This window comes from Scomber scombrus, chromosome 16 (genome assembly GCF_963691925.1).
Source record: "Scomber scombrus chromosome 16, fScoSco1.1, whole genome shotgun sequence".
Taxonomy (NCBI): domain Eukaryota; kingdom Metazoa; phylum Chordata; class Actinopteri; order Scombriformes; family Scombridae; genus Scomber; species Scomber scombrus.
This window is the reverse complement of record NC_084985.1, coordinates 384,070-403,305: the sequence shown is the minus strand read 5'-3', so window position 1 is coordinate 403,305 and position 19,236 is coordinate 384,070. Positions and strand designations below refer to the sequence as shown.

The 19,236-nt window shown below is 39.8% G+C and overlaps 1 protein-coding gene across 1 annotated transcript; it reads right to left on the bottom strand.

Moving 5' to 3' along the window:
- Window positions 1-6,051: 6,051 nt before the first annotated feature.
- On the bottom strand, window positions 6,052-17,424 carry LOC133996212 (toll-like receptor 13). The gene is made up of 4 exons (XM_062435791.1): window positions 15,186-17,424; window positions 14,041-14,158; window positions 11,775-11,967; window positions 6,052-6,072 (listed from the first exon to the last, which is right to left on the bottom strand). The coding sequence occupies exons 1-4, from the start codon at window positions 17,422-17,424 to the stop codon at window positions 6,052-6,054; spliced, it is 2,571 nt and encodes an 856-aa protein (XP_062291775.1).
- Between the last annotated feature and the right edge of the window lie 1,812 nt (window positions 17,425-19,236).

Here is a 19,236-nt window from a genome sequence, read left to right as displayed (position 1 = left end):
ATCTTTACCTTTCAAATGTTCACGGGCAAACCTCAGTCTGGCTTTGATGTGCCGCTCTTTGAGTAAAGGGGTTCTTCTTGGACAATGGCCCTGAAGCCCACCACGATGGAGAGCCCTCACAACTGTGCTCCTTGAAACATCAACTCCAGAAGAGGCCAGGTCAGCAACAATCATCTTGGCAGATGTCTGGAGATTCTTGCTGACATCTCTGACAATTTTCCTCTCTAAAGTTCTTGAAATCTTGAGCTTACGACCACGCCCAGGTTTGTTTCTTATAGAATTTGTCTCCTTGTACTTGGCAATGATGCAACGTATAGTGGTTCTAGACACTGTGAAACGCTTGGAAATGGCAGTATAGCCTTCCCCCTTATCATGAGCCTCCACTATCTTCTTTCTGAGCTCAAGACTGATTTCCTTTGTCTTTGGCATGGTGAGTAAAAGTAGTCCCTCTCAATAATGTGTTCAAGTGCCCTGTTCCTTGGAGTCCTTTTATGCTGATTTAATGTTCAGGTGTTGTTAGGAAGCCAATTGACTGCACAGGTGTGGTTTGAAAGCTGATTGGTTAATTAGGTGTGTTTTTGAAGGCAATAATTCACATTGGGGGAAATATTATTGACCACCCCATCATGGGGGCTAATATTTTTGACATCCCCATTTTTCTCTATATTTGATATAAATCTAGCCTAAAATGTTATTTTATATTCGAAAATGTACCAAAAGCTACTAAAAAGCACTGGTGAATGTTTGATTATATCGAATTTCATCAATACTGCAAACATTGGGAAGAATTTTAGGAAAATGTTCCATAATTCCTGGGGGGCTAATAATTTTGGTCACAACTGTATACTGTTCAAAAACAAGCTGCTCAGCCTGGAAACTAAAGACTCAGTGTAGAGATACATCCTGAGATACCGAGTAAGGTTATTATAGTTATTATAGTTAACCAAAATAATTTAGTTAACTTCAATAAAATAAAAATGACAGAAACTAAATAAAAACTACAATGAAGCAAAACTGAAACTAAAGTGAACATCAGATAAACTGTTTATATAATGGACGTAACATCCGTGACGTCACCCATTGGTTTGTGGTTCCGGTCCTCTGAAATGAGGCCAACCAGGAAGTAACTTAAAACTGCATTCTATCAAAAGGCCACCAGGGGGCGACCGTTTTGGTGTCAAAAGGACTTCCGTCTCTATACAAGTCAATGGAGAATTCACCAACTTCTCACTTGATTTCTAACCTCAGTAAACGTTTTCAAAATGTGTTTATGGTCTCAATCGCTAGTTTAAAGCCTTCTTCAATGCAGTATGATGTTCATTTGGGACATTTTGGCCTCCCTGATTTTATATGTGACGATAAAGCAGGGTATGCACTAGGGCGTGGCTACGTCGTGAGACATATGAGAGGAGCTCGGTGCGTTCAAAGACAGTGGGACATCTGAACATGTTTCCTGTCCGTCAGTGATCAGACTCAGCTGACTGTTTCTGTCTTTGATAAACAAACTTCACAGAGAAGATCGGATGTTTGTTATTAGCGTGTTTGTGAACACGTGAAGCTGCTGACATTCGTCTGTACGAAGCTTTGATGTTTGTACCGAAGCTTTAAACCGACTCTTCGCTGCTTTTAAGGTGAAAATGAAACGATGTAAGAAATGTCACAGTGAGCTGCTGCTCAGACAGGAAGTAGAAACACAGAGGAAGAGATCAGACACTTTCTAACATAGATACACACACATATGTACTTTATATCAGTGAGAGGAAAATAGATCATATAGCTGCAAACAGCAATGAACAAGCTCCAAACATAAAGAGCAGCTTTAACTTCATATGACAGAAGAATGAATTCATGGCTGCTCTGACTGACTGCACAGTGAGATGTTGTGTTCAAATAAGAGAATGACATCATCTGCAAAACCTTTAGTCTTTCATTTAAATACAACAGTCAAAATGTGAAGGATTCAGGACTGAAGTTCTTTCACGACCTGGCTCAAAGGCCGTATCAAAAAAGGAGGAAGCACACGGTTTAAAAGGTACCAAAGAAATATTTAATTTATTTACAATAATCCAAAAGCTAAACTGAATATGCAACAAAAGAATAACTGAACAAACGCATAACTCCAACAGAACAAAAAGGTGCTGCTGTCCTCAGAAAGCGAGACTGACCAAATGAGAGAGACAGCGCTTTTATCATCACCCCACAGGACACTGGCCAGGTGTACTGAGTTGCATCCAATCAGAGCCCTGTGCTCCAATCAGTCAGGATCTGAGGAGAGGGAGACGCACCAGAGTGCCCAGCACAGGCCCCAAAAGACATCTAAAGGGGCTGTGACAAGCTCAACATTCAACATTCAGTAAAATAGAAAATCCTTTACATGCAGTAAGATGTGAATCACTGCAGAGTCTGATGTGAACACCATTTAAACACTTGATATCTACCAGAATGTCTGTTTGTTATGAAAGAAGATTTATGGATGTGAAGTTATGTTTTTAAGTGTTTCTGTGCAGCTTCTCCTCAATGAAACCAACCGCTTAGTGACAGACTTCATGTGCTGAAGTATTCTTTTGATTTGTTTGTTGACGTTCAGGACGTTTGGTTTGTTTAACTATTGACCGTCACCAGCTTTGATGTTTGGAGCCAGAAGTGACCATATATGGAACAGGAAACGAGAGGCAGGCGCTGCAGCAGCACGGTGCATTTATAGTCTATTTAAATGTCATAATGCTTATGTTCATTTTCACTGACTTTAAACTATTAAAACTTAATGAAGTGAAGATGTTTTAGTTCAGCCAAACAAAATGTCACTATGAACTTTATGAAGTGAATCTTACATTATGTTATCAGCAACTGGTCAATCAAAACATATACACCATGGCCTAACGTATACACTGACTTATAGTCTATTTTACTCTAAAAGAGGCCATCATACTAAAATAAAGTTACAGTTGATTAATCTCCTCACAGACTTCTGTTCAATCAGACTGTTCATGTGGTTTCAACCTGCAGCTTCACACTAGAAGTTCCTTTAGTTCTCATAGGAGGAAAATAAAATCCTACAGCTGTGATGAATAATTCAGACGTTAGAAGGAAGAGAAAAAGGTTTCTGTGTCGTTACTAAACTTCAGGATCTTTTTTAGTTTGTCTGGAAAAAAGCTTTTAAAGGCTAAAAGTTAAAGTGCTGCTGCAGCTACTCTGTGTTTCAATGATGTCGTCTCACACACACACACAGACACACTCTGTCTCACATACACACACACACACACACAGACACACACACACACACACACACACACACACTCACACTCTCTCACACACACTTACAACTGTAGTTTCAGTGGTCTAACATCCTGCAGCAGAGTGACTCAGTGTTGGAGAGCTGCTCTTAAACAGCAGTCGAGCTGCAAACTAACACACACACACACACACACACACACACACACACACACACACACACACACACACACACACACACACACAGACCATGAGAGCAGATTAAATTGCTTGCCCGGAGGGAACACAACATGAGTCATCGTTATTCATGAGAGCTCCTGTGATCAGTGTGTGTGTGTGTGTGTGTGTGTGTGTGTGTGTGTGTGTGTGTGTGTGTGTGTGTGTGTGTGTGTGTGTGTGTGTGTGTGTGTGTGTGTGTGTGTGTGTGTGTGTGTCTGTGTGTGTGTGTGTCTGTGTGTGTCTGTGGGTTGCTCTGGTATATAAAACCTGAAGTGAACCTGAAACAATATTTATTATAAATAAATCATGAAACAGCTTTTTCTCAGCTTTGTTTTTATTTATTAGAAAGAGGCCTCTTCATGTTGCTAGGCAACACACGCCTGTAAATTACTCGACTTCCAGTTTACATGAAATTTTATCAGGTGATCAAAAACCCACAGTAACACCAGTCAGCTGATCTCTCCAGACTTTAAATAACTTTATATTAATATTCTGAGTCTCTGCTTATTTATCTTCTACTTGTCCTTTATGCAGATGCTCAGTTCAGCTCCTGTCTCTTTAAGAACCCCCCCTCCTCCTGATGAGCCCACTCTGCTCTGATTGGTTGGCTTCAGGATTTCACTTATTTTTCTCCTTCTTTACTCCAAATGTTCAACTTCTCAAAACCATCCGTACATGTTGGAGCTGTGGAAACACCCTGGCAACCGCCTTAGCAACCGCCTTAGCAACCAGCTTAATGATCACATTAATGTTCACCTTAGCAACCGCCTTAATGATCACATTAATGTTTGCCTTAGCAACCACCTTAGCAACCAGCTTATGAAGCAGAGCTACAGAGCGATGGGTCCAATGAGCGGTCGTTATGAATCCTTCATTAATTATGATTCATTTTGAATCTTTTGAAGTTTCCAGTTTGTATTTACAGACGTGACGTTTTACTTTAGGATAAGATAAATCTTTATAGTCATTGCACAATCATACCAAGTCCAATCGTACAACAACATTGGACTACTGTCTCCTCCGGTGCAAATGAGCAAGTTCAATCAATCACATTTAAATTAAAATAAATGATGATTTTTTTTTGGGGCAGTTTTGACTCTTTGAAGTTTTCTCCTGCTGGATGAAAATAAAACGTTTTAGTTTTGTGTAAAAATCATCTTCAGTTATTAACTGCGCTCAGACTGCAGCTAAACGTTTCTGATGATTTAAACGTTCATGAAGAAGTTCAGGTGGTATTTTCTCTTCCTGCTGCTTCACTCACTAACCAGGAAATGAATCAGTTGTTTTACGTCCACCTGGCAGAACGTCAACACCTCACAGCCAAACTCTGCAGCAGTCACCTCCAACACGTTTCATGACCAAACCCCTGCTGAGCTCCACAGACCTGCTCTGCTTATCATCTCAGTGTAAACACTCACTGAGCATGTGTTGAAGCCTCACTGAGCATGTGCAGAAGCACATGAACACCATTCATAACTATCTGTATAAAAACTGTCAAAATGTATAATGTTAAAAAGGTTAAAGAAGCTCAAAAAGTCATTAATTACTAAATAATTAGTATTAATTTATTTCCTCAATAAACTGAGGAAACGGCTCAGTAACAATCAGTGTTGGTAAGATGATGAATTCATAAATCAGCAGCAAGACATCATGGAGGTCTGTAGCAGCAACACATCATGGAGGTCCGTAGCAGCAAGACATCATGGAGGTCCGTAGCATCAAGACATCATGGAGGTCCGTAGCAGCAAGACATCATGGAGGTCCGTAGCAGCAAGACATCATGGATGTCCGTAGCATCAAGACATCATGGAGGTCCGTAGCAGCAAGACATCATGGATGTCCGTAGCATCAAGACATCATGGAGGTCCATAGCAGCAAGACATCATGGACGTCAGAGTTACGCCCAGTTCAATATAATCAATATATTAAAAAAAGATCAATGAGAGAAAACTGGATCAATGTGTAATTAAGGTTTTATTGTTTTAATAATGGTTTTATAAATGGATGAATATAGAAAAAGACTTTAAACAGATCTTAAAAACTAGTTTTAAACCGCATCTTTTATTAGTCAGTATGAACAAGAGGAACGTGGGTCAGTAACTAATAAGTGTTGGTAAGATGATGAATTCATAAATCAGTTAAACTAGTTTTAAAAGCAGCATCAGGTTTGTTAAAATGTACATTTAGTATTTTTGTTGGTTTTATATCATTTGAAATGACATTTGCACCATTTTTTTACCAAAAGTAAGACTGAATGCTGCTGAAAATGTCAAATGGTGTAACCACAAAAGAATGATAGATATTACATATTTTATCCACCTAGAGAGAAAGAAAGAAAGAAAGAAAGAAAGAAAGAAAGAAAGAAAGAAAGAAAGAAAGAAAGAAAGAAAGAAAGAAAGAAAGAAAGAAAGAAAGAAAGAAAGAAAGCACGATTCCCCAGAGTAAATGTAATATTTAGAACAATTGTATTCCATTACCTTTATTTAATATAAAGTTATAATGTAAGATCATGCCAGACTAGTTGATATGGTGTTTTATTGAGAATTTACTGTTTTTAAACAAGTTGAATTATTTGGTACAAAGTTTTTATGGTTACACCACTTAGACATTTTTGCCATAATCCTCTAATATATTCTCTCTAAATGGATTAAAAGCAGAAATTTGATGCTGAGTCCACAAAAAAAGAATGTGTGCAAGTTATTCATACGTTTATTTTCACATTTTAACCCTTTAAATTTAAATACACCACATGGACACTAATATAAACCTCACTGACATCAAACTCTCATTATTTCTGTTTTCCATGTTTGATGCAGATATTCTGACTAATCATTTAACATGAAAGTGTCTCCTGAACATGTTTGTTTGGTGCAGTTTAACGTTCAGCAGCTTCGTTATTAAAGGTTTTATGAACTGAAACTTTTTTGCAGCTTCAGCAGCAGAAACAGTAATTATTTAGTTTTTCTTCCTTCAGGGGAAAATATCAGCTGAGTGTTCAAACAATAACTGACTGAGATATAAAAAAACAACACAGAGAAAACTCCTCAACCTGAAGCCACACTTCATCCCTTCATCTTCCTCTTCCTCACTCATTTCCTGTCTCTGTCTCTCTGAGTGACTTTCAAATAAACTGGATCTTAACAACACATCCAAGAAGCTTCGTCCAGTTTGGATTCTGCGTCTCCTCGTAGTTAAACTCCGTCATGAAATTCAGGCTCAAAATTCACTAAAAGCTGAATTTGACTGACGAGGAGTGAATCCTCATTAGAGGATTTTTATCTGAAGCTTTGAAAACGAAAAAATTAGATTATGATAAATATTTATGTTTGGAAGAAGAAGAAGAAGAAGAAGAAGAAGAAGAAGAAGAAGAAGAAGAAGAAGAAGAAGAAGAAGAAGAAGAAGAAGAAGAAGAAGAAGAAGAAGAAGAAGAAGAAGAAGAAGAAGAAGAAGAAGAAGAAGAAGAAGAAGAAGAAGAAGAAATTTTATGAGACTGAATTATTTGATTGGTGATTCCTGACCTTATTATTTTACATTCATCATTTCTATTTCAGTAATTGATAATAATCTTTAATAATCAGCCTTCCTGTTTATTAGATCAGCTGATGACTCCAGGCTGCTGCTGTATAACTACACATCTACACTGGTTGTTATATCTCCATATTTCTTCCTTTATATGAATTAAATGTGAGTTTAGCAGCTCATCAGACAACTTCCTGATCAGCAAAAGTAACTCATGTTTTATTATTGAAACACACTGATTGGTAAATGCATCATTATAGTTATAGTTATTCTAACCCTAACTTCTTCTTCTTCTTCTTCTTCTTCTTTCAGGAGGAGCTGACTGGTCGTTATAATAGCAAAGTAACAGTGCTACTGGCTTTTAAAGGGAATGTGAGATGATGCTCTGATTGGTTTACAGTGTGTTACGCCCAAAACACACCTATGAGTAATCAAGTCAAACCCTTTGGACCTCACATCTGGCACAGTGACCATGTTGAAATAGCAAAAGCACCATGTGTTATACACTGATGCTGATTTATTACGGCCAGTAGGGGGCGACCTGACCGACTCCTACATTATGATTCTCCATCGTCTCCTTCCAGTCGATGAGCAGCTGTTATCTGATGACTGGTTGCCAGGTAACGGTGTCATTTTGGGCCTTTAAAGTTTTGGGCTGGAGCTCAAAGTTCAGCACAATGAAAGCACTTCAGTGAAATGTGTCTCTGTAGGTTTTACTTCATGAGCTTAACTCTGCCTTTCATTTTCTTTCATGCTTTAAGTTTTGCTGTAAACTCGATTGAATAAAAGCAGAAACCCAGCAAACAGCTTCCTGCTTCTGAGTGTTTGCTGCGATTCATCGTCAGTGTGACAGTAAACTGAAGATCTTTGAGTTTGGGTTTGTTGGATGAAACATCGTCGTGCTGCTGGAACGTCAGCGAGGTGAAGTCTGTTTGAAACACACTGAGCACTTCAATCCTGATGAGAGACAATCAAAAATTTGGTTTGATGCAACTTTGAATTTTTAATAAAAACATAAAACACGACGACCTGAAGATCATTCATCTGTTATTGTGATTATTGTTTGATTCATTAGACTGAACACTGCTCATTAATGAGGAACACACACAAACACACACATAAACACGCACACACACACATAAACAAACACACACACACACACAGGTAACACACACACACGCACACACACATAAACACATATTAAAAAAATATCGACTGAAGAAATTAAAGATTTAAGTAGAAAATACATTTCCTGTTGAGAATGTGTTTGAAATAAATCACAAAGCTTAAAGTTTAAAGTGTAAATGCATCGTCTGCACTGCTGAAAACCTGGAAGCTAAACTGCATTTCACAAAGAAGCTGAGAGTTGTAATAAAGTGTTCAGAGGTGATCAGTGATTGAAAAACAGAAGAAAAGGAAATAAAGCTTAAAAGATGTGAGCATTCGTCCTTATGAAGCTTTAAAGGAAGCAGCCGCACTAATTAATCAGCTGACTGACCCTGAACCTGATTCATGTCCTGATCAATAACACAGAGCAGCCCCTTTATGTCCTGATCAATAACAAGCTGCTGCTGTGAAGCCTCCTTCACTGATTACTGTTAAAACACCTGCAGGTTTAATTACACCTCATGTTACTGTTAATCAGATCCTTACTGAGCATCAGCTGGAGGCCTGAATGTGTTCAGATTATTACAGTAAATATATCAGCATGACTAGAATCAACTATTTAATAACTGTAATGAATAATTCACCTTAGTCATAACTTCATGTCATAGTCCTGAAACCAGATAAAAGGAACCCAGTTAAACTAATGACACATAACATTAAATATACTGAAATTATTACTTCTTCCATCTTTCATATTTGTGTGAGGGAAAGTGTGTGAACCTTTGCTTTCAATAAGTGTTGTGATCTTGTTGAAGGCAGGCGGGGAGCTCCGGTCCTCTGCAATGAAGTGGAAGTAACTTAAAACTGCATTCTATCAAAAGGCCACCAGGGGGCGACCATTTTGGTGTCAAAAGGACTTCCGTCTCTATACAAGTCAATGGAGAATTCACCAACTTCTCACTTGATTTCTAACCTCAGTAAACGTTTTCAAAATGTGTTTATGGTCTCAATCGCTAGTTTAAAGCCTTCTTCAATGCAGTATGATGTTCATTTGGGACATTTTGGCCTCCCTGATTTTATATGTGACGATAAAGCAGGGTATGCATTAGGGCGTGGCTACGTGGTGATTGACAGGTTGATTGGTTCACAGGTTCAGGAGGGCGCCTCATGCTCCTCCTGATGCCCATATAAGTAGAATCAATGTTTTTATTTTTCCCAGCATGCACCTGAAATTTTCAAGATGGCGCTGCTCAGATCCGATACTATTGGCCTCCGAGCAGCAGTCCATAAACCAATGGGTGACGTCACTGATTTTACGTCCATTTCTTATATACAGTCTATGGTTGAAGGTAGAAAGGGAGATGGGATTGTTGCCCAAGCAGAAGCATCAAAGGACGGGAATGTTATTGTTAAAGAGGCATCGAGAAGCGTCGACAGTCTTTATCTACATAGCAGCGATGTGAGCTCAAATACGGGATTTTCTTTTTAATTTCTCCCCAACAGACATATTTAGTGCTTTTATATTAAATACTGCATACTACATCACTATAATACTGCAGTACTTTTACTGTAATACTGCATACTACATCGCTCATAATACTGCAGTACTTTTACTGTAATACTGCATACTACATCACTCATAATACTGCAGTACTTTTACTGTAATACTGCATACTACATCACCCATAATACTGCAGTACTTTTACTGTAATACTGCATACTACATTACTCATAATACTGCAGTACTTTTACTGTAATACTGCATACTACATTACTCATAATACTGCATTACTTTTACTGTAATACTGCATACTACATCGTTCATAATACTGCAGTACTTTTACTGTAATACTGCATACTACATCGTTCATAATACTGCAGTACTTTTACTGTAATACTGCATACTACATCGTTCATAATACTGCATACTACACTCCTTTGTTTCAAATAACCCAGAATGCATCACTCTCTGTAGATTAATAACTGTTTATAATTTACACATACTGTCTTCAGTGTTCATGTGAGTGGTGATCACTTCCCTGCACATTAAATCGTTAGTCTGCATAACAATAAATAACAGCTGCAGTATCACAGCGTCTAATCACATTTATAATCTAATAAATCTGGAACATGGAATCTAATCATAATGATCGTCCAGCAGAGAAAAACAATCCACTTCATAAAATGAAATATTGATGTTTAAATGCAAAATCTTTACTAATACAATGACTCTGGAAGCTATATTTCTTCATCACTGAATTCCTGTCAGTTTTACACACACACACACACACACACACACACACACACACACAGAGAAGTCTTTAGTCAAACTGATTATTGGACGCTGGACAAACATCAGAACATTTGGAAACATCACAGAAGAAACGTTACTGCAACGTTATATTTTGACAGAGGTTTAATTTCTTAGTAACATCAGGTTGTTATCAATGCAATGTTCTTTTAAGAGTCTAAACTCCAGCAGCACTTCATGCCAGCCTTCATCATAAAACACATTACAAGCAGCATTTAAATAGTTATATAATCATTCACTATGAGAATGAACCAGGTATCAGCATGTTCCAGGTCATAATGACATGACAAGGAAAGCTTAATTTTTTTCAAGCCATGGATGTATTAGAGCTCCAGTAAAACTTGTAAGACTCAGGGCCGATGTCATGAGTGTGAGGACGGTCAGGGACAATAAGCTCCACCTTAGATGGGTCTAAAGGAAAGCAAGTTGCAAATGGTCATGTAACGACCTCAGACAGGAAGGAGGACTCAAACGCTTAACTCGAAGGGAATTTATTAAACAAAAAACGCTCTCAAGGAGGATGATAAAGGGGAACAAAAAACGCTTACTTGGAGGACAGAATGAAACAAGGCTTCTCGGGCTGCATGACGGTGATGCTGACAGGACAAAACGAACTGACACAAGACAAGGGAGACAAGGACTATTTGAACATGAGGTAAGGGGACACAGGTGGAACCAATCAGGGGCGGGGTTGACAATCACAGCGGAGGGAAGGCACACAAAGGGAGGAAGTCAGGATCTGATACAAGAGGGAAAAGGTGAGTACAAAATAAAATAGGAAGTGCATGACAGGACGGGACATGGGTGACTTGACTAAATTAAAACATAAAGGACCAACACATGACACAAGACAAGACATTAACAAATTTGACGAGACATAACAGGTCATTCGGTGTCTTCTCTGTGTTCAGCCCTGGTTTACTTGTGTTATGTACAGTAAATCTAATATTGCATTGAACTATGCCTGACTCAGCGTCTTTTTGACTCTTGAAGTTCTTTTGTCTTAATTCAATTGTTTTAATTGAAAATACATCTTGAGAAGAAGTTGCAGCTGGCCCAAACCGAAGGTATTTTCTGCAACATAGATTATTTAAAAAGCAGGAGAAAAGCTATTATATCAAAGCTAGTATAAGTCTTTAAATCTTATTAACAGAGCAATAATTTCCAAAATGACCACCAGCACACTTACAGAGGGCCTGAATTTAGAGCTTGAGACCACAATGACTCATTTAAACAATGATTGACTTCATATTTCTAGAGAAGTCAGTTGGAGCAGTTAGCAGCCCTTGGTGGCTTTTTAAGTCTTCAGCATCAACACGTTGGAGGCAGCTGGTTGGAGGAAGCGTCCTGGAGGTCCGGTCAGCAGGTGGGTGGTCTCGTTGGGAGCGTCCCTCGTCTCCAGAGCTCTCCGTACGTTCTGCCAGAAGACTCCTTTGTGTCCACCAGCCTGCGTCCAGCTCAGGTAGGTGCGTCTCTTCACCAGCTTCCTCATGCGGTAGTACGGAGACAGCTGATGAGCGGGGATGTCCTCCAGAAACAGCAGGATCAACACGTCCTTCTGCTCATCAAACAGACGGAAGCTGCAACAGATCACAGAGGACGATTCAGAGGATCAGTGTGTGATATTTTACCTAACCTTAATGATTGCTGCTAAGTCAGTGCAAATAAGACAAAGATATAGGGCCTAATTTACTAAGGTCCCAAATAAAGGTACTAAATTGCGTGTACAGTACAGCAGATTGCACATTACACTAAACTACTAATATGACATTCATTACGGTAAACTACTAATTAGTGCCACGGGTGCTTAGCCCCGAGGCACTCCCTCTACAGCAGTAAAGCTGAAGAGGGAGTGCCTCTGGGCTTATTATTATTCTTCCGCCAAATTTCGGCGCGTAACTCCTCCCACAGCTTTGAGAAAACCCTGACAATATATACATCAAAACGTGCAGCTCGATGGGGAAAGAGGTGCCACGACTGAGACCGGCGGCAATACCTGTCTCGCTCCCCATTGATCCTAATGTCATTGTCTTTTTTTTTCAAAAGAATCTCACTCTGTCTTCGCACTGAGCTTACGTGCTCATTTTAAGGAATATCTGAATAAAATAAACACTGTCAGAATCTGCCGGCTTCTGTGTCTCTCACAGTGTTTTTGGTTTTTGCAGGAGTTACGGTTTTCTCACAGTTTGCAATTGTTCGGGACCTTGTCAGAAGCCAAATTCTGGGGCATTTCGAGATTTTTTCCAAGCAGATTCTCAAATCGCCGTAGCAACCGTAGAACCTCTGCTGTCCTTAGCAACCTGTTGCTGGGCAGAAACTGACCTACTATTTTGTGATTGGCTAATTCCTGTCTGTCTGTTTTGCCAGTTAACCGAGCTAGCAGCCGAAAGCTCTCAGCCGTAGCGTCCGTGTTTCGGGTAGAGGTGGTGACTTTGATTGACAGGTGGCACTCGGTAGGGGGCGGGGCTTCAGGGAACTCGGCGGGAACGCCCACAGCGTTTGGGAGCAGAGACCAGAGGCTGATTTTACACAACTTTGAAGCCGAATTTCATATATTTGGAGATTTTTTAAAACTTAAAACACATATTTATTCTTACTTTACAGGGACTTTAATTAGTTTAAATAAATATTGATATTTTCAGGGATGTTAAGTTGAGAATAAAGTACATTACACTTGATACTGACTAGTAAGATGTACTTAATACTTGAAACCAGAATATGATCAGGGTGACTTTTGAACACTGGAAATAAATCGTGTACTCGTCCCGGCAGCAGCCCCGTGGCACTCAACATGTCCCTGGAATTTTCTAGTTTTTCTTAAAGTTTGTTTAAAATCTACCAAAACTTTCTCTGCAGCAACTTTACCTGCTGATCATTTATTTTATTATTATATATTTACATCAACTCTTGCTGAGTCTTGAAGACAAGACTTTGATGCTTTTCTAAATTCAAGCTGTTTTATCTTCATGTAGCTGAATGTGTGAGGACGTCAGCTTCCTGTCACTATTTAAATCAGCTCATCGTCTCTCTGTCAGAGAGTCAAAAAACAGAAGTAGATGAGACGAAGCATGACAGCCTGAAGGTCTTCCTCATTGGTACCAAATCCATCTTAGCAACACCCAACTTTTTTTCCTTAACCATTGACGGTTCCACCGTTTCTGGGTGCTATCCTGGACAGCACAGTATCATTTGAAGCCCACATCAATAACGTTACTCCGTGTCCTAGAGCAACTTCATTGGCTCCCTATCAAATCCCCCATTGACTTTAAGATTCTACTCCTCACTTTCAAGATCCTTCCCAACCTGGCACCATCATATCTCTCTGAACTTGTTCACATCTACACACCTTCCCGAACTCTCCGATCTTCTTCTGCCATCCAGCTATCTGCCAACTTAACTACCATGCAGTCAAGAGCCTTCAGCCGATCATTATTATTATTATTATTACAAACTCATGCATTACTGCTAACTATACAGAGCAACTATAACATTAAAGAAGATTCTTTTTGAGATCTAATATAAAGTCAGCCATGTTGTAAACCTTCTTATTTTTGATCTGTTCTTTTTTCCTACTTGTCTTGTCTTATGTTTATGATTTAATTCATTCAATTGAAACTTTGTGCCTCCTGGTTTTGTTCCTCCAGCGCCCCCACCTGGCCATCTGGATCTCTCTGGAGCACCACTCGCTCTGCAGGTAGTGACGGCTGATCACACAGATGGTCTTCCTGCAGCTGTAGATGGCGTCCGTGATGTTCTCTATGATGGGCTTACCTGTGGAGACACAGTTACTGTTCACATTGAACCAGGTAAAGGTGAGACGCTGAATTAAGGACAAATTCACTGATGGATGATGGAGGTTTAAAGGTTGATACGGACTCCGATGTGTTTGTCATGAAGCTGCTGACAGCTGATGTCTCTGTTCCTGTTCAGCTGGCTAAGAAGTAAGTAATTTGGTACTAAACCACAAGCCACATCAAAATTGCTGCAGCGTGTCTGATGAACTGATGTCATGATACTGTATTTGACATACAGACCAAAGTATAAAAAGGAAGTGAAACTCAAACACTAAAAACCATCAGCTTTCTATGGAGACTGTAATCTGAGCATCTCTGACAGGAAGCAGATAAAAGGAAGAGAAAGACACAAACACAGAGACGTTAAATCTGAATGTCACTGATGGTTATTAAAACCAACAATAATGAAAATGGACTCAAATGTTTCAAAGACAAAAACTCATCCAACAAAATACATAAAAGTTCATTTAGACAAAACTGTCCTAACTGAAGCTTTACAGGCTTTCAGCAGAGTCACTTTATGTCTTATACTCAGATTTTCAGAATAAATTAGGCAACTCAGAAAGGCTATCAGTTTGCATGAGTCGTACAACACGTTTTGCCTTTACGTCGTCGGGTTTTCAACACAAGGTGAATATCTTTAATGAATGGATAGAGGAGAGTGACTGTGCTCCACAGGTAGAAGAGTCACATGGAAGTCATGTTGCCATAGAGACCTCAAGTGAAGCCAGAACTTCCAGGTTCTGCCCCAGAAGTAATAATCCTCTTTAAAAACCTCAACTTCTGAGCCATATGTAAATGTACCTTCATTCATTTCAGAGAGGAAGAGATTAGATTTGTCAAAGCAACGTCACTGAGAAAACATTTTAGCTGCATATGAACATAATTTCTAAGAGACTGTTACTGAAACTAACTTTTCCTTCTGTTACCATGTGAGAGTTTGTGATGTCAGCTGACAGAAACAACAAGACTGCAGGTTAACAGTTAGAAGTGCTGAGATGTACCTGGTTGGAAGTCTCTGTGGTGCAGACAGAGTCTCCAGCCCTGCTCTCCTTCCAGCACTGGAAGCATCTCTTGGTAAACCCAGGCCTCGTCATGAACGTTGTAGGAGATGAATGCGTCGTAGCAGTGAGGAGCTTCCTTCTTCCTCTTCTTGCTGTCATAGAGGAAGGCCAGGAAGAGGTAGAAGCCGTAGGTTAGCTGCCACCTCAGAAAGTGGTAGATGAAGGATGTGAGGAGAGTTAGCACAACCAGACAAGTGCTGGAAATGAAGCAGAGGAAGTTAACGTCCATCCAGCAGGACTGGATGTCAAAGTCCAGCAGCTTGCTTCCTTGTTTAGCCAAAGGAAAGGAACAAGTGTACTGATAGGCGTTAACAACTTGTGTCTGGTTGTTGCTAATCACCCATTGGATGAAGCCGGCATTAGAGCAGTCACAGGTGAAAGGGTTACCAAGCAGGTCCAGATATGTTAGTGCAGGCAGAGACCGGAAGACCGTCTCATTGATCACCGTCAACTCGTTCTCACTGAGTTTCAACCAGCTGAGAACCGACAGATTGGCCTGAGCCAGAAAATCCAAAGATCTGAGTTTGTTTCTGGACAGATCGAGGGACTGCAGGTTTGGGATCGGCTGAAACAGATAAGGATCAAATTCTGTCAAACCAGTCTGCTGGATCGTCACATTCTTGATCTTAAGGTTGGGCACAAATGTTGTTGGATCCGGCGCAGAAACAAACACTTTCACAGCCGTGAACTCCTCTAAATTGTTCATAGCCATGAAGAAGTATGTTGGTACATCTAAGGGAAAGCCCAAATGATTGCCTTTGCATATTACGTTAAAAGTTTTCAAATATTTTAAATTAAAGAAAACTTTTTCAGGGTTTGGAGGAGTACTTTGGAAACTGCCATCACTATTAAAATGTACTGTGAGACTTTTCAGCTGATGCAGTCCACTGAAGTCTATTTCAAATTGGAGTGGAAGCTTCACATTAAGAGTTTCCAGGTTGTTCATTCCATCAAAAGCTTCCTGTGTCACCCTTTTGATATCATTTGACACCACATCCAAATACTTTACAGATCCCAAAGCTTCAAAATCCCCTTTTTCCAAAACAGACACAAAGTTATTGCTCAAATGGAGGAATTGAAGCTTCTGCAGGCCAGTTTTGAAGGCGCCTCCGAATGTCGACAGCAGGTTGTTACTTAAATCTAAAACTTTCAGATCTTCCAGATTTTCAAAGGCACACGAGTCCAGTTTGGCAATGCGGTTGTTGCTCAGATTAAGTTCAGTGAGGCGTGTTGTGTTTAGGAAATCACCACAGCCCAACTCAATGAGATAATTACTGCTCAGATCCAGGATCTCGAGGGAGGAGAGACCCCTGATGTCATCTGGCACTTTGGAGAGCATGTTTTTTTGTAAGTTGAGGTACCTCAGTCGCTTCATCGATTGTATGGAGCCTGGAAACACTTCAGTCATCAAAGTGCTGCACAAGTCAAGTTCAGTGAGCTGAGAGCAATTTACAAGCTTTGCACTGATTTTGGGGAAAGAGTTGTAAGACAGATCCAGCTTCTTAAGCGTTGGGATGCTGCAGACTGTATCTAAGAGGCCTTTTTTGATCCACTTTTCAATATCATTTAGAGTGAGATGCATCAGCGAGTCAAGACTCTGCAGGACTTTTTGCATGTCTTTAAAAGGCAGTGAAGTAACGCTAAAATACAGTTGAGTTATGTTCTTCAGTAAAGTCTTGTCAGGGATGTCCCATTTCAAACTGGCACTTCTGCCACAACGAGAAATGTCAATCAGCTCAAGGTGAGGAAAGATCGGTGTGGTGATGCTGAATATTTCCAACTCACTAAAAGCTACATTCAACACCTTCAGGCTTGAGGATATGTTCAGCAGCAGATCTTTGGTCTGGAAAGAATGAAATCGATTTTGTCCAATGCTCAGATTTTGTAGATGTGGTAGCTGTAAGATGGGCTGAATGTCGGAAACTTGTTGGATCTGGTTCAAATCCAGCATCACAGTCTGTAAGCTGGTCAGGAACTGAAAGGCTGAGGCATCGATGAACTGGATTTTGTTTTGCCCAATGTCAAGAGTTGTGAGGTTGGACAGTCCCTGGAAAAGGTTTCCTGTCAGGCTGGTGAGTTCATTAGCTCTCATGCCAAGTGTTGACAACGCCGCCAACCTGATAAAAGATCCATCGTCTACGTGAGCAATCTTATTCCAGTTCAGGAACAAAAGTCTCATCTTTGAAAAGAAGCCAAAATCTTTCCTGTTAATCTGTCCAATGAGATTGTTACTGAGATCTACTGAGCTCACATCTCTGGGGATGTCATGAGGGACAGCAGCAAGATCACCATGAAGACAATTCAAGACAATATCAGCAGAGCCACCCTCAGAATAATCAACAGTGCAGCTTTTCAGTGAATATGAGAGCGAAGGGTTGAGATGAAGCAGCAGAGACAGAAGTAAGAGAAGATGTCTTTGTATTGTTCCCATTGTTGAATCTTCAGATCTGTTACATCCAGTCTGTTAAGATCAGCTGCTGTCAGTAACGATGATGATGATGTTTGATATCTGCAGAGGAATTCAACAACAATCAAAATGTTACTTAACAATACTTCCAGTGTTGTTTTTGACACGCATCTTAGATTTAGTCTTAGTCTTTTGGACTAAAATGTTTATTAGTTTTAGTCACTTCTATATGTGATAGTTTTAGTCCAGTTTTAGTCGACGAAAACTCAAAAGGGTTTTAGTCTATTTTTAGTCAAAAAAAAAGAAAAGATAAAATAAGTATAGTCTTTTAACAAATTAATTTAGGTCAATAAGTATTGGAGATTGCTGTTGGGTAGTGTCACACATAAGTTGTGAAAATAGCAGCAGATCTATAAGTTCAACACATTGTAAGCTTGCAGATCTGCTATTTTCACAAATAATAACAATAATAAAGAAATGGTTTTAGACATATAAGGTTTCCACCCAACATAAGGTTTCCACCCAACGGCAAATTTCTGATCTAAGGATTGTGTATTAAAAATATATTAAAAAATATCCTCTTGGCGAGCCTTAAGGTGCCGCTTAAGGTTGGTCGTATTTTTTCCGCCTACTTTGTGGCCACATTTGTCACCGTCTTCCTTCACAATACACTCTGTTTTATTGTCTGCTGGGTTATATTTAAAATACACCCATATGTCGTCTCTACGTTTGCGACCACCAAGCCCCTGTGTTGAAACTGCCGCCGCCATCATGGTCCATTGTCTGATGAGTAACAACAGTGTGACGTGTTGAGCACGTTGTGCACTGCACGCCAGGTGGTGGGCGTGACCAAACAAGGATAGACTGTAGGCAGCAGCAGATACTTTGTAGGTTGTAATTGACACACACAATAAGGAGAAATGTCACGCATTTTAAACGTCTGACAGATCACCCACTAACATTTTTGTCCATTCTCGTCTCGTCAACGAAAACTCACACACGTCTCGTCATGTTTTCGTCATCAGAGAGCTATGTTTATCTCGTCACCGTCTCGTTATCGTCATGAAAAAAAGTGGCGTCAACGAAATGATTTCGTCATCGTCATCGTTGACGAAAACAACACTGATTACTTCATCCCATAAATGTCTCTAATGTTTGAACATTAATCACTGAAATTGTATTTTAGGTTTTTATCATTTGGAAGCAGAAGAATTCCACAATCTGACAACAAATCATCACTTCATGAAGTTCTGACTAACTTGTTAGCACAACCTAAAAGATTTGAGGTTAGATAGCATTTTATAAAATGTAAGCCTGTAACTCCAAGTGAATCATATTGAATACTGAATGTCTCCATCTGGCCTCCATCATGCGCTTGTTGAGTATCTTTACCAACAACGTCACCTCTGACCCCCGATGACCCGACTAACCGATATCTTCTGGTGACATCAGAGGATCTGTTCTGAGTGACAGAACGCTCTGACGCTCAACCAGGATCCACAGAACCGTAGTTACATAACGTTTGTTCTATTTCATCCTTACTGAATGACCCATAACAGCAAAGTCTGGAGGAATCCCAATAGA